We start from the raw sequence: 15,008 nt of genomic DNA, 5'->3' as shown, positions 1-15,008 counted from the left end.
AAGAGGAGTTTTAATAACATTATAGCCAAGCCAACGGACCATATATGATTCATATAATGGCACTGAAGTGCAAGGATGGGACTTAAACCCATGATCTCTTGATTGGGAGCTCGATGCATAAACTGCTACGCGTGCACGCGAGAGAGCGAGAGAGAGAGAGAGAGAGAGAGAGAGAGAGCTTGTTGACATATGAGGAAAAGAACAGTCATAGCCTCAGGCATGCCAAAAATATTTGTGCCATGGCTATTAATTTTGATATTAAGTTTGCACAATGGGCAAACTTTTAATTATTTTTGCACAATGGTTTTGTTTGGGGGGGGGGGGTAGTATTATTTACAAATGGGCAAGCCACGTGGGCGACGTCCCTGCATCTCGTCCAAGGTGGTAAACCCAGATGCCCGTACGTCTCTGCACATTCGGTTTGCCCACTTTTTGTCATTTTGCCACCGTCTTCTTGCCTGCGTCAAAACGGCAGAACGTGAAATGATGACCCGATGAAGGCGAAATGCAAGAAAAAAACGCAGCCTTTGAAGATCAGGGCTTCTGAGAACGCTCGGAGACGCCATAGCCATACTTTACAGTTTACAGGGCGGATCTTTCTGCTGCGAAGATTACCGGTTAATTTGTACACAGCGGAGCACTGAAGCACACAATCAGGCTTAGGTCCAGGGATAGTATTAGATTTAGGGTTAGGGTTCTCTTCTTTAAAGGTATGTCTTCTCTCTATTTACGTTTCCGTGTGTTCTGTTTTTCATCTGGATTTTGTTTTGATTATCTGTCAATTTAAACTTTTAATTTTGAAGCTTATTGTGAGTTGTTTTTCAGATGTACATTTCTTTTTCTGAATGGGAAAAAAAACTGCCCATTTCACCTAGTAAATCAGAACTAGGAATGAGTTGTAAAAAAACCAAAAAACAAAATCAGAACTAGGAATATTTCAGGTGGACTAAGATTATCCATTCAGATTTAAAAAAAGAACAAGCAGAGTTAAAAGTAAAAGAAAGAAAAGCTTCCAATTTTACCTCCACCTTGCCAGCCCATCACCCAGCCCATCACCCAACTCGAGGGCCGTCCTCCATGTTAGATATGCGGATGGATCGGGAGCCCACCGATAGGTTCCCTGCTGGCAATGTCCTTTTAACGTTGATACACGCGGGGCTCCAGAATGGTGTGCTCCCCACATCACCAGGTGATGTGGCATTGTGATCTTTATTCATTTCTCCTTTTTCACATTTCCATACATGTGCAATGGCATGCATCAAATATGTATTGCCATTTTAATAATGTCCACGGTTGTCAGAAGAATGAAGTAATGCAATTGAGTTGAACCCTTTGTGTCCATTCCTTGGATTAGTATTGTTGTCAACGTATTACTCGCCTTATATCCAAGTTTTTAACCATGATGAAAACAAGGATAGTGTAATCATGTTGGTCAGCTTACCTGGGCTGCCTGTAGTATGCCCTCTGCTCTTTGGGAAAAATGACACATTAGTGCATGCATAAAGATATGAATGCTAATACGGACAACATGACTAGGGATGCCATAGCATGTTGCATGTGCATTAAGGAGCATGTTAACAAACAATCCCTTCACAGAAAAGGGGAGTTCTCACCTGCCCGTCCCTCATGGGTAGGGGATTGGCCTGTAGGATGGGCGAAGGATCTGTCTGTAAAGATTCTTAGAACATTATGCAGCCCATCGTTCACAGAAAGAGGGGCCACACGGCAATGATGTGGATAGTGCTTTGCCCAACCTGTCAATGATGGGGCAACAACAAAGTCTTAATGTACCGTCTCCTCTTTACAATAGCTGTGCAACTCCAACAATTATGCAGTGACTTCTGAAGGGTCTTATATTGTTATAGGCAATGGGTCTCCTCGTGCAAGCTGATGTCAAAACTGCCATGAGTTGTAAGCAATAGCAATAAGGAAACCTTGAAGGGCTGGTGGCAACTCTCTTATAGTAGTTTCAAGAACTCCTGTTAAGCCTGTGGATTCATTTCTTCTTATTCCCGTTGAGACGTTTCTCCTGTGTACAGGCTCGGCTAAAATGAGTGGTTGTGTGCTATTTGAAAACACGACATGATTGGCTGCCTCCTATGGTGTGCTTGTGTGTCATGAGAGTTCTATGGCTGGGGAAGAACCACCTACATTTCACGACTTTTTCAGCATCGTTGGTGCAGTGCTAGAAGATGGTAACCAGCAGCTACACACTACGGCCATAGATTCTCCAAAGGCTTCGGGCAAGAATCTAATATCGATCGAAGAAGTTGAGCAAGAAGTGTGCATGCACTTGTCCTCTCAGAACACCAGTCAGTTTGAAGAGAGCAGTGCTGCCCCAGTCATTTTGTCTGGTCCGTTTTCTTCTGCATTTCAGACTTCAGACGACCTTGCATCAGGTAGTTTCATCAAGGTGACGAGAAGCTTTCTGAATTGGAAAGCAAATACTCCCTTATTTAGGGTTTGTGTTTGGCTTCTTCATTTATCTTGTTGATGCCTGCAGAGCATTCATTATGGCAAAAAGGGAGTGAAAGCTGGCATCTTGAGGAGAAATTTACATACCGTGATAGGCAGGGAAAGAGAAGAGAACTGAGTGACAGCAGAGATTCTTCACACGAGCAGCTACAGATGGACACAGATGCACTGGATAGTTCTCGGCTTTTGAAGGTAAGGATTGCATGTTCGCCTGGTATTAGGTCTTCCATGTTTTTACGATTTCTGAGTGCCATGTGTTTGGAAAGATGTCGCGATTGGAAAGATTGGATGATAGGAAAAGGGGGCATCATGAGGTGGCAGTGGACGATCTGCATCTGACAATGCAGCCGCCTCGTTTATTGTCGAAGTCTTCAAATCCACATCCCTCATCTACAGTTAAAATGGATGTCCCCGCATTCATGTCTAAGAAATTGGACAGCTCTCGACCAGCTTCTCTGAGCACAGGGATGTTTGGACCCAGTAGAATGGGTCAAAATAGTTCACACCTGGATAAGATAGTGGCTAACAATTTCAGAGAGAGCTCTATGACTCCTCAGTTACATATCCCTCCTGCTGACGAGGGCTCAAGAACTGGGCTCAAAGGTTCAAGTGTTGGAAATCTTCTCAATCGTGGATCAGGTAATCTGGCCACAGGGACTGTCGGTCCGGGTCTCCCTCTCGGCCGGTCGAAATCATGGTCGCAAAATGCTGGTACGGAGTCCACCTTCGTAGCAAGGTTAGTTTCTCTCCTCTACTAGTACCAAGTCTATGGTGCCAGGCAAAGAACTTTATAGTAACAAATTGTACCTGTCCAGCCAGCAGACTACACCAATCACTCGACAGCTGACAATCTTTTACGGGGGACAGGCGCATGTTTTTGAAGACGTGTCTTCTGATAAGGTAAGCTCGACCCTTTCAAAAACATTCTGACTAGTTTTCATGTGCTATTTTGGATGTATCACTGGAGTTAGATCAATGATATATCCTTGACTTTTGCTGCCACATTAGGACAGGCCGAAGCAATCATGACCTTGGCCGGGTCAAGTGGCCGGTCTTGGTCAACTATCTACTCTCCTCGACCAAAGTCAAGTATACCTCTATCAGTGAGCGAAGGTTTTATGTCAACCTGTGAGATGGAGAGAGAAAAGAGTGGGAACATCCCCAGCTCCATGAATGGTTTTGACAACTGTCTTGCTATGACGACTGAGATCCATAATGCATTGAGTAACTCGGTACACGTGGGACATGGAGCCAGTCGTACAGGGCATTCTCGTGTGCCTGAACAGTCCAGTCAGTTTACTAAGTGGTCTACTGATATGCAGACCATTGCAGGTTGATTCCTTTGTTCCTATTAACAAGGCGTCTGAGTAAGACTGTGTATGCTGCTTTAGCTTACTGTGCGTTATTGATCTGTTGCGCCTTACATGGAATCATGAGTCCCGCTGATAGCAAGATGTGCTGTACAGATCACATTGGAAAGAAACCAGAAGGGAGGATGCAAGTATCAATTAGTGCTAGTGAGGCGGATAAGGAGGTAAGGGTGAGTTCTTTCTTTCTGTAGAAGTGCAGTGGGATTTAGAGAGTTTACATGTTGTCTATCTAGGCGTGGATGTGTTTTACAAGCTGGGATGGGGTTTGTTATCAAAAGATTGACTGCTGTTTAGCTTGCATATGTGAAGCTTTTTTGATAGCAGGAGTAGTTTCGCTGTAAAGTACATCATCAAGAGAATCACCTACAATGCTTTACCTCAAAACAAGCTCAAGTCAAGTTGCTATCAATTGCAAACTCCTATATTCTGTTTCACGTTTGTTATTGCACAAAAGTGCAAGCAGGCTGTGTGTTTTACCTCGCATGTGAACTGTTTGTTGTTTCAGCTTCGCAATAGTTGAGACCTTTTTGAGAGTATCTTTGGGAAGACTTAAGTCCTTGGTTCTTTATGGTCCCACCAACTTGTGAATACAGGATTAGAGTTTTTGGACCAATTAAAGTGCTCTTCTCAAAACTTGACAATATGCAGAGGCAAATGTGGATTCACTTTGATGAGCTTTTTGTGGACGTTGTCATGTGTTTTCATTGCTTTATTTGAAGTTTTTAGTGAACGCATGTGACAGCACCGAAGTGCAGACAATGGAAGCCCATAGTTCCCACAAGTCATTGGCTATCAAGCATATCGGACCGACCAAGAGTCCCTCCAAAACCTACAGAAAATTGTGTCTAGTGTATGTTAGGCTGTGCAGATAGGAAATGTGTGTTCCTCATTCTATCTCATGAACGTTGCTTAGTTTGTTTTCTTGTGTCTACCTTTCCCAAGCTCCAACCACAACTCCAATATGATGGGACTCAGTAAAATCTAGGTTGATTGCATGTCTAGCTGGTTGGGGGATGGGTATTTGTAGGTCTGGTGGGGCAGGTGTTTGTAGGTCTGGTTGCACTTTTCACTGTTTGGGCCTCATTCCGTGTCTGTGAGTCCTTTGATTTGCAGCTGCATGATTTTTTGGGGCAAAATCATGAATCTGGCATCTCATCTTTTAAACCATGCTCGTCTACTGAGAACCCATCTTGTTGTTAGCAGCTTGCTTTTAATGGCCTTCTGTAGATTGGCCTGCGTCCCTCGCAAACCTCTTGAATCTGTCATCAAGCATAAGCTTTACTTTCGTGATTCAATGGTATATTCTTTACAAGGTTCCAACGAGAGAACAGAGTATGGAGCAGTGGCTGGAACCATTTGAGGTGCCATCTGCATATACCTCCATGTTCCCCCCCCCACCCCCCCGACTAGCCTTGGGTCCAAGATCCTCCTGTAGTTACATTTTTTATCTACCCGTAGGCAATGCCACTGAGGAAGCACCATGTGGGGTTTTGAACACATGACCTCCTGGTCCACTTGAGCTATCACCTCATTGGCATGATTGCACTTTTTTTATGGCATAGCAGTTGGGCCAACCTGCCATCCTGTGTTCTGATTTTTGAATATCTATACGAGAGAGAGAGAGAGAGAGAGAGAGAGAGAGAGAGAGCCTCCATGATTTTTGAATACCTATACCACTGTGTGCGTGTGCATGCGTGAGAGAGAGAGGCACAAGTTTGGGGCAGAGAGATTTATGGCTCAAACTTTTCAAAAAAATTTATTCAAAATTTTTGGACATTTTTTAAACCCAGGATTTGCAAATACACTTTCATAGATTGAGTAAAAGCATATTATTTTCCCTGTTGTACACAATGACATAGAAAACCCCCATTTTACAGATCTGGAAAAATACCAAATACTAGGCTCAAAAAAATTTCACTTGGGCTAAAGTAGGACGTGGTGATTTCCTCACACATTTGAAGGTGAAAGACTAAAGATCCAAAATAATAGAAAATTTTAGTTTTGGTATTTGTCTTGTTTATCTCTTTATAGTTGTGAATGTGTGCCACATGACAAATATACATGCTTGTAGTTTCTTGTTTATATATATATATATATATATATATATATATATATATATATATATGGAATTTTCTTGTCATTTAGTTGAATAGGAGGAGATGTCAAAGGATGTTACATAAGTCTTCTCATTTGCAAATTTAAGTTGATATGAAAAAGAAAAGCCTACCTATCCAAATATAATACATTACTTTACTAAATTCCTACTTTTATATTTTTTACAACATTGTTAATTGATATTAATTCATATAAAAAATATTAAGTAAGTATCTCGATATATTTTGTTTATGATTCGTTTAATTGTAAGGCGGTTAAATTCAATAGACCAATTGATAAGTAAATTGCTAATTTATCTAAGCTTTTAAAAATTAAAACTCACTTTAATTGTACATTGAAAAAATTAACCGAATGTCTAGTATTCATTTTTTAGCGGTGTTGAGGACCTTGGTGTAGTAGAGGTCATTAAAGTTTTTCCTTTGTAGGTGCATTTCCATGGTAGTGAGTGGTGTGGGGCCACCAATGTATGGGAATTTGTAAACAGTCCCTTTGTCTTCCATGCACAAGGACTTACACTAGGATCACCTTCTTTTGATTGGCATGTATTTTGGGTCGATGCAAAATTTTGTGGGTTTGCAGGCTGAGTACTCTTGCCAATTGTTAATGGTCACTATTGAGATAGGACATACACCACTTGGGTTACTCTTATGTCACCTATGATTGGGTAGTAGTCCCTAGGATCAACAAAGTGTCTGCATCCTTTGGTGTACCACATGTGGTTGATCTTTCATTAGGTAAATAGGTGATCCCATGATTCATGGGAAAGATTTTGTCCATGTCAAAGGGTGGAGGCTTCTATGGAAGTTGCCTTGGAATGTGGATTCCATGCATTGGGTGGGAATGTGATTAAGACACCTCTCAATCCTTTCCATCATCTTCACTAGCTTCTTCCTAAGTAGTTGGTGGTGGTGTCTCATTGAACTGAGGTCTGGCCCCTCGTGGAGTGATTGAATGATAGGGGGGCTTATGGATGCAGGTGATGAGTTGATTGAGTTGGGAAAGAAGCTCTAGGCTCAGGGGTTGAACTGTGGAGAGTAGCTAATCCCGTGGAGGATGATTGGGTGGATTGATGGGAGGGTTGTGGGTAGAGTGTAGAGTTAGACCGGGTGTAGCAGTAGGTGGGGTGGCTTTAGGATCAAAGGGTGGGTTTGGCTCCAGGGTATTTTTTTTGTCGCTCCTAACTTGCCACAAGAGTGCATCACATCGGCTTGCAAATCTGCTTCTCAAGAAGGTTGGTTCCTGCACTATTTTCCTTGTGAGGAATCTTCAAGGTCATCCTCCTTATCTATAGGCTTGTGGCTTTGGAAAAAGGCATAGGCCTCCTCTTGTGCCTCAATAGAGATGTCTTGTGCTTGTGGCTTTGGAAAAAGGCATAGGCCTCCTCTTGTGCCTCAATAGAGATGTCTTGTGCTTGATGACTATTTGATATAGTTAGATGATGTGCCCTGAGGTTGTATTGGTTGTTGGGCATGTGACAAGACTGACGATAGGTGGACTTCACTCCTCAAAAAACAAGGCCCCTCATGGCTAGCATGGCCAAGTGAAGTAGATCTCCATTGATGGGGTAGTTGAGACTAGTTGTTCGCGAGTTTGAGGAAGTGATCTTGGTGATGATCTTACTAATTTTCTTGGGTAAAGAGTGTAGAATTGACGAACATGTGGCACCACGTGGAGAGCTTGGACACAATTAGATGGAATTCAATGGAGTATAAAAGTGTTATATCCTGGCTTAGTCGAAGAAGAAAGGGGTGGTGAGGGTTAGTAATTGATGTGGGTATTGATACAGGCTAAAATAGTGTGGAAGGTGGGGATTGAGATATGGTTCAATAAAAAGATAGAATTGAAGCAAGTAAAGAGCCAAGGTACAATTGATGAGGGTAAGGGTATCCATGGGGTACCAACTCATTTTTAGAAAGGGGGATGGTCATCGAGGGAGCTTTTCTTGACTGCCCTCTCTCTCTCTCTACTTGAACAATCTCTCTCTAACTATTGCCACCACTATCTCCGCCCAGCCCACACCACCAACCTTGCTCCTTCCTTTCTCTCTCTATCCATTATCATCTTCCTTTCTCTCCCTCCCTCCCTTTAACTCTCCCACCCTCCCTCTCTCTCCTTCTCCCAATGTCTTCCCTCCCCACTCTCTCACTCTCCTTCATCTCCCTCTCTCTCCCTCCCTTTCAGTCTCCCCCTCTCACTCTCTCTATCCTTCTTTTTCTCACTCTCTCTATCCTCCCTATCTCGCACTCTTTGTCCTTCTCTTTACTCTCTCTCTCTCTCTCTCTCTCTCTCTCTCTCTATCCTTCTCTCACTCTATCTATCCTTCTCTTTGCTAACTCTCTCTATCCTCCCCCCCCCTCTCTCTCCTTCATTTCCCTCTCCCTCCCTCCCTTGCACTCTCCCACCCTCCTCTCTCTCTCTTTCTCTCTCTCTCTCTCTCTCTCCCCCCTTCTCTTACCTCTTATCCTCGTTTCTTCTCTTGCTCTCCATATCCACGAGAATTTTGAAACTCTTTCACGATAAAGACACCCTCTCTGTATCCCCACCCTCTCTTATCCTTCTCTTTCTCACTCTCTTTATCCTCCCTATCTCACTCTCTCTATCCTTCTCTTTACTCACTCTCTATCCTGCCCTCTCTATATCCCCACCCTCTCTTATCCTTCTCTTTCTCACTCTCTTTATCCTCCCTATCTCACTCTCTCTATCCTTCTCTTTACTCACTCTCTATCCTCCCCTCTCCCCCCCCCCACCTCTCTCTCTCTCTCTCTCTCTTTATCCCTCTATCCCTCTCTCACTCTCTTTATCTTTCTCTTTTCTAACTCTTTGGTAGCTCTCTCTATCCTCCCCCCCCCCCTCTCTCTCTCCCCTTCATTTTCCTCTCCCTCCCTCCCTTCCACTCTCTCTCTCTCTCTCTCTCTCGCTCTCTCTCTCCTTCTCTTACCGTTTATCCTCTCTCTCTCTCTCTCTCTCTCTCTCTCTCTCTCTCTCTCTCTCTATATATATATATATATATATATATATATATATATATATATATATATATATATATATATATATATATCACGAGAATTTTGAAACTCTTTCACGATAGAGACACCCACTCTCTATCCTCCCCCTCTCTCTCTCTATCCTTCTCTTGGCTCTTGCTCTCTCTCTCTCTCTCTCTCTCTCTCTCTCTCTCTACACACACACACACACACACACACACACATATATATATATATATATCCCTCTCTCACTCTCTCTATCCTTCTCTTTCTAACTCTTTGTTAGCTCTCTCTCTCTCTCTCCTTCATTTCCCTCTCCCTCCCTCCCTGCCTTTCACTCTCTCACTCACACACACACTCTCTCTCTCTCTCCTTTTCTCTTACCTTTTATCCTCCTTCTCTCTTTCACTCTCTATATCCATGAGAATTTTGAAGAAACTCTTTCACGATAGAGACACCCTCTCTATATCCCCACCCTCTGTCTCTATCCTTCTCTTACCTCTTATTCTCCTTCCCTCTCTCGCTCCTCTCTATATCCTCCTCTCTCTCTCTCTCTCTATCCATCTCTTTGCTCACTCTCTCTATCCTTCTCTTTACTCACTCTCTGTATCCTCCCTCACTAACTCTCTCTCTCTCTCTCTCTCCTTCTCTCTCTTTGCTAACTCTCTCTATTCTCCCCCTCTCACTCTCTCGATGCTTCTCTTTTCCCACTCTCACTGTCCTCCCTTGCTCACTCTGTCTATCCTCCCCCCCTCTCTCTCTATCCTTCTCTTGGCTTTCGCTCTCTCTCTCTCTCTCTCTCTCTCTCTCTCTCTCTCTCTCTATCCTTCTCTCTTTTGTAGCTCTCTATGTTCTCTCCCTATCTCCCTATCTCACTCTCTCTATCCTCTCTCTATCTCTCTCTACCCTTCTCTTTGCTCTCTCTTTCTCACCCTTTCTATCTTTCTGTCATTCTCTTTGTTCACTCGCTCTCGCTCTCTCTCTCTCTCTCTCTTTCTCATCCTTTCTATTTTTCTATGCTCACTCTCTCTCTATCCTCCCTCTCTCTCTCTTTCGACCCTTCTCTTTGTTCTCTCTCTCTCTCTCTCTCTCTCTCTCTCTCTCTCTCTCTCTCTCTCTCACACACACACACACACACACACACACACACATAATCACTCACTCTTTCTGTCCTTCTCTTTGCTCACTCTCTATATTTCCTTCTCATTTCTTAACACAGCATACTTAACTCATGTTTTGCGTATAGATCCTCAAGTCTACAAACTCTTCACTACCTTATTCATCCATATAATACAGAAAATGTCGATTCTTTATTGGTTTGTACGACATGCTGTACATAAACAACATTACAACTGTGAATGATGTCTTATTGCGAAACCTCAACATGCGTTGCGTTCACTCTCTTTCTCTCTTTTTTAATATGAAAAATAAGATCATGACACAATCATAAACAATTACTAAACCCAGTCACTTAAATATTCACAAATAAATATGTTTACTACACTACAATGAAATCTTCATCAAGGCACCCTCCACTACATCCTCTTCGGGATCAATACAAACAATGCCTAATTTTTATGCTACCATAGTACAATCTCCACATCTCGCATATAAAGCTCTACTATCACTTACCCTTGCTTTACATGACGCGGTCAACAGGCTGTCCCAAAAGTCATATCCACGCTGAGATCCACCTGCAAAGAAAACATCTCTTAATTCCATCAAAAAATGTAACGCTCTTATTTTGAAGCACAAAAATGTTAACTCCATTCCTCGCCATGTTGCCCCATATGAGTGTCTGCCCCAGTGCATCATGTTGCAGAATCAATGATATAATTAGGTGAGAAAGGTTATGTGTGGTTTTGTGCAACTATGCTCGTGAAGGTAGTAGATGAGGGTATGTATTTGCGCAAGAGTATGATATGAATTTTTGTAGCAAAAAGTGATGCTTAATGGCAACCTCTATGGTTAATGTTGCTTACCTCTTGTCCAAAGGCCTTTCCAATCTACGTTGTACATCGCACATTCACCACGGTGTCTAGGGAGAAGCCAGAGCGCTCGGCCTGCGCTATAATGGTTGCCACTTGATACATAGTACCGATGACAATAATAGAGCCATTGTCATCATCTAAGATGGTCTCACAAATCTGAAGCAATACAGGCTCCTCTCCATCTATGTGGCATCAGCATTACATACACAAAAAACGTAAGCATGACATACACGCAACATATACACAACAACACATAAGGTCTTAATGAAGGAAAAATCATCTCATCACTCACATGTGGTCTCCAGAGATTCCATGGTGGGACAATGTCATCGGGGTAGCCATAAACAGAACCTCATGTGGGCAACCTCACTACAATACAATCACACGTTGTGCTTGTATTGACACCTGTAACAGTAAAGGTCATGTCTCCCTCTTTGACCTTCTGCAACATATCAAAGACATGTACTAGCTCTTGTTGACACTCCTAGTTCAGAATTGCATGACCTATCTTCAAAAAGGATCTTCAACAAATATCGTCATCTTTGTAGAATGATGTCCTGTCACACAGCATGTTGAGTAGAGTTACACATCAATTGTCATTATTATAGGATATAAAAGATAACTTTACTATTCTTTTACATGTGGTCACAACAATTGATTATTACACCTGTTAATGCCAAGGTTTCTATAACGGTAGAGGAACTAGCAATTTGATGTTCGAAAAAGCAAAACATCGAGGACTATCGTGGTACTGTGAGACACTCTTACAAAGCACACATTTTGTAAGTGCATGCACCACACATATACATTACATCATCATTACCAATGAGTAAAATCATACCTAGAAAATTCATTTGGATTGGAATCAGGTTACCCAGGCTAGGTGGATTAATATGTTGCAATGGTGCATTTGGTGCTTCACCTCTTGCCAAGCTTATCTAGATCCATAACTTAATCTATGTTAGTATCCAAACAATGTAACAATAATACCAATGAACCACAAGTAAACGAGTGCACTGCATGTGTTGTTGTGTGACCCACTTCTTCAAATTTTGGGGTTGCCTCGATCTTGCGCGGCAAGTGCTCCATCAGAATTGCTTTCGTCATATTCTAATGGAGAGGTATCAAAGTCGTCCTCTTCCTATAGTGCCTTTCCTTTTCTCTTTCCCTTCGTTGCATTCTTCTTTGGCACTTTTGCCTCTTCATCTTCATCATCCCCTTCATCTTTCATAAGACCTTTGCCCTTGCCTTCTTGAACAAGTGATTTGTCACGTAGACTTCTAGGCTTCATAATAGAATTCACGATTCAAAAGGATATAAGAAATAATATTTAAAATAAACTGAAATATCTAATTGTATAGATCATACCATGGTTGATTGCTTCGCTTTACAGGCCCGAGTATATATCTCCTTCTTGCTCATAGGAAATTTTTCACTTGGAAAGTCAAGGAACAACGTGCATCTCTTGTATATCCTTGCATCCCAAAGGTCTCGAAGTTGCTACTGTGTATATATAATGCTCTCATATTTTGGATTGCGCCAATCTTTTAAGATTGCAAGCACATCTGCAATATATCTCTTCGCATGGCACTTACAAATCTATCTACACATTATTATGTTTGTTGAGTTTACGAATATAAGAGTACAACTAAGTAGTAAAGCTTTGCAGAATGTTATGCACCTGAACATAGCATGCTTTGGTAGCCTTGATGACAGCAAGGTTTGAAGCTACCACACCTTGTTTCTTTAGGGATCCCACCATTTCCTCGAACAGCTTCCCAAAATATAGTCTTTTAAGATCGGTGAGGTCCTTCAAGAATATATCTAGAAAAATTATCTTGTACTTTTTTGATATTTCTGCAAGGACAACTACACCCTGTGCTCCAATCTCATGCCATATGACTTCTCTTCAAAGCCAATCCCTGAATAAACTTGCATTTGTTGTGTTGCTATTAAAAATTTTATTCAAACAAAATAGAGTGCTTTGTATATATCAAGAAGATAGGAAAAGTAATTATTACTTACTTTTAGGGATTTGTGAATCCTTCAGCCTCTGTAAATTTTCATAAATTAAAATATCCAAAATTTGTGCTTCGTGGTCATTTGGAAACGAGCTAGATGCCAAGCTGTATAGCCTATCCTCCTCTGTCAAACAATCCAGTTTCTTGTCCCAATTAACGTGCACTAGTCATCTGCAACACAACACCAAAATTAAACCGCAACATTAAAATCATAAAATGTTGTTACCTACAAAATAGACAGAGGAAAGAGTACATGATTTCTCACTCAAAGAAACGTTCCCCTTATGCAGGGTTTGCAATCACCGGCCAATGGCCTTGTAGCATGCCTCCACTTTCTTTCAACTTTATAAAATGCAGTTCTCCATTTATCTTCAAACTCATGTGCAGGCAAGCTATCTACTAGGGGGTCAATATCTCGAGTGGCTGCAAGGTACTCCTATTATTCATGAAGAATTATAAAATTAATTGATCATATGGAAATGTTAATCATATATTGCAAGTGTCAAAAGATTGAAGGTTTACCTAGAATACTATTTGGGAAAGTTTCGAAAGCTCGCAGTTATACCAAGATAGGCGACCCTTTTTTTTCCTGTGTTGAGGCATGCTTGTCCATCGATGCCTTCTTCTTCTCTCTAGTGTGCTTCATAATTGTTTCTTTGTTTGCTAGTCCAAGCACCCTAATGAGACACACTTTGTCCACAAGAGACGAAGAAACACAGCCCACTTCATTCATCCTATGGCAAAAAATTTTAAGGTTATGATGAAAGATTGAAACATAGTACGTCGAACATTCCAAATTCAGAGAGACTTAAGACATATATTCTCTTACCTGTTTAAGCAAGCTATCATTGTGAGAACCTCTCCCTTGCTATCCTCATTGAATTCAATAAAGATAGCGTCCAGATAAGGATGTGTTGATACGACATTCTTGAATGCTATAGTTAGATAGTGCGAATCTAATTAGTCCCAAAACTATTTTATAAAACTAAAGACCGCATTCAAAAAGTAGGTAATTTCAGTAGACTCACATTTATTAATCTCCTCCATCCATGCCACAACTTAATGATTGCCGTCCCACACATATAACATCTTGTTACTCATGAATTCCCACTCCGCGCCATTGATCATATTCTTGAACTCCTTGTTTTTCAACCACCAGATGTCATCCCATGCAATAACATCATCTTGAGTAACTTCTCTAAGAGGATTATGGGATGAGGAGATAGAGCAAATGAACCTGCATCTATCGACAACATAGCCATTCTTATAGAATTCCCTTGCCAGCTTCTTGTACCTAAACTACACTCTTCATATAGAGGGGTTAGGCACAAGTCTGTATAAGGGAATAGGTGGCAAATGAGTGGATTTCATCGCCTGCAATGTACATACACACGTTATGCTTGGTAATCCAAAAAATACTTTATGTAAGATTTGATGAAAAGTTGATAATTACCTTCACTCTATTTTAAGACTGTCTTGTAGGAGTTCTAATCGCAAGCGAGTTGCATGAGTCACCACCATGAAACCCTCTTCATTCTTGCCTTCTTTTTCAATTCCCTTGTCCACCTCTTCTACTTCCTTAGTTTCTTTAATGGATTTTGAAGAAGCACCTTTCTTCGAAGACTTAGCAACTTGACCTAGATTTCTTCGAGGAGGAGTCCAATCATCATCATCTTCCTCTTGCACTTTTTTCCTCTTCTTCATACTTGTCACTTCTTAACTTGCTTGTCTGGCAGGTGTTCTCTTTAGGTGTTTTGCACACTTTGGATGTGGGGTTTCCTTTGATGTGTTTGCAACAATATGAACATATCGCCATATACAAGACAAATTGCTCTCAAAAAGACCACTAAAAAAGGGCATAATTGGAAAGGTGGAGAGAGATAAATAACACTTACGCAATCTCTGGCTGACCACACAATGATGTAGCCTTTGGTTTGATTTAACTTGTCGATATCACCATCTTCAAGGAAAAAAGGAAGAGGTAATTCTCCCACTTCAACATCTTCTATCAACACGCCAACATGACCAAGCGGGGGCAAACCAATTCCATGG

General features: G+C 41.6%; 1 protein-coding gene across 11 annotated transcripts; it reads left to right on the top strand.

The window, feature by feature from the left end:
• Positions 1 to 312: 312 nt before the first annotated feature.
• On the top strand, positions 313 to 4,458 carry LOC147634001 (uncharacterized). 11 transcript variants are annotated; one of them, XM_086805087.1, is made up of 8 exons: positions 313 to 710; positions 2,040 to 2,399; positions 2,504 to 2,667; positions 2,742 to 3,211; positions 3,291 to 3,375; positions 3,489 to 3,807; positions 3,942 to 4,009; positions 4,155 to 4,458. In XM_086805087.1, the coding sequence occupies exons 2-8, from the start codon at positions 2,129 to 2,131 to the stop codon at positions 4,161 to 4,163; spliced, it is 1,386 nt and encodes a 461-aa protein (XP_086661213.1). In that variant the 5' UTR covers positions 313 to 710; positions 2,040 to 2,128; the 3' UTR covers positions 4,164 to 4,458. The 11 variants fall into 11 exon arrangements, with proteins under 11 accessions (XP_086661213.1, XP_086661210.1, XP_086661218.1 ...); XM_086805084.1 differs by having other exon boundaries at positions 336 to 710; positions 3,942 to 4,015; XM_086805092.1 differs by having other exon boundaries at positions 339 to 710; positions 2,170 to 2,399; positions 4,170 to 4,458.
• Positions 4,459 to 15,008: the final 10,550 nt, after the last annotated feature.

This window comes from Cibotium barometz, chromosome 11 (genome assembly GCF_041138505.1).
Source record: "Cibotium barometz isolate CiBa-2024 chromosome 11, ASM4113850v1, whole genome shotgun sequence".
NCBI lineage: Eukaryota > Viridiplantae > Streptophyta > Polypodiopsida > Cyatheales > Cibotiaceae > Cibotium > Cibotium barometz.
The sequence above is the reverse complement of the archived record's forward strand: the minus strand, read 5'-3'. Positions and strand labels throughout refer to the sequence as shown.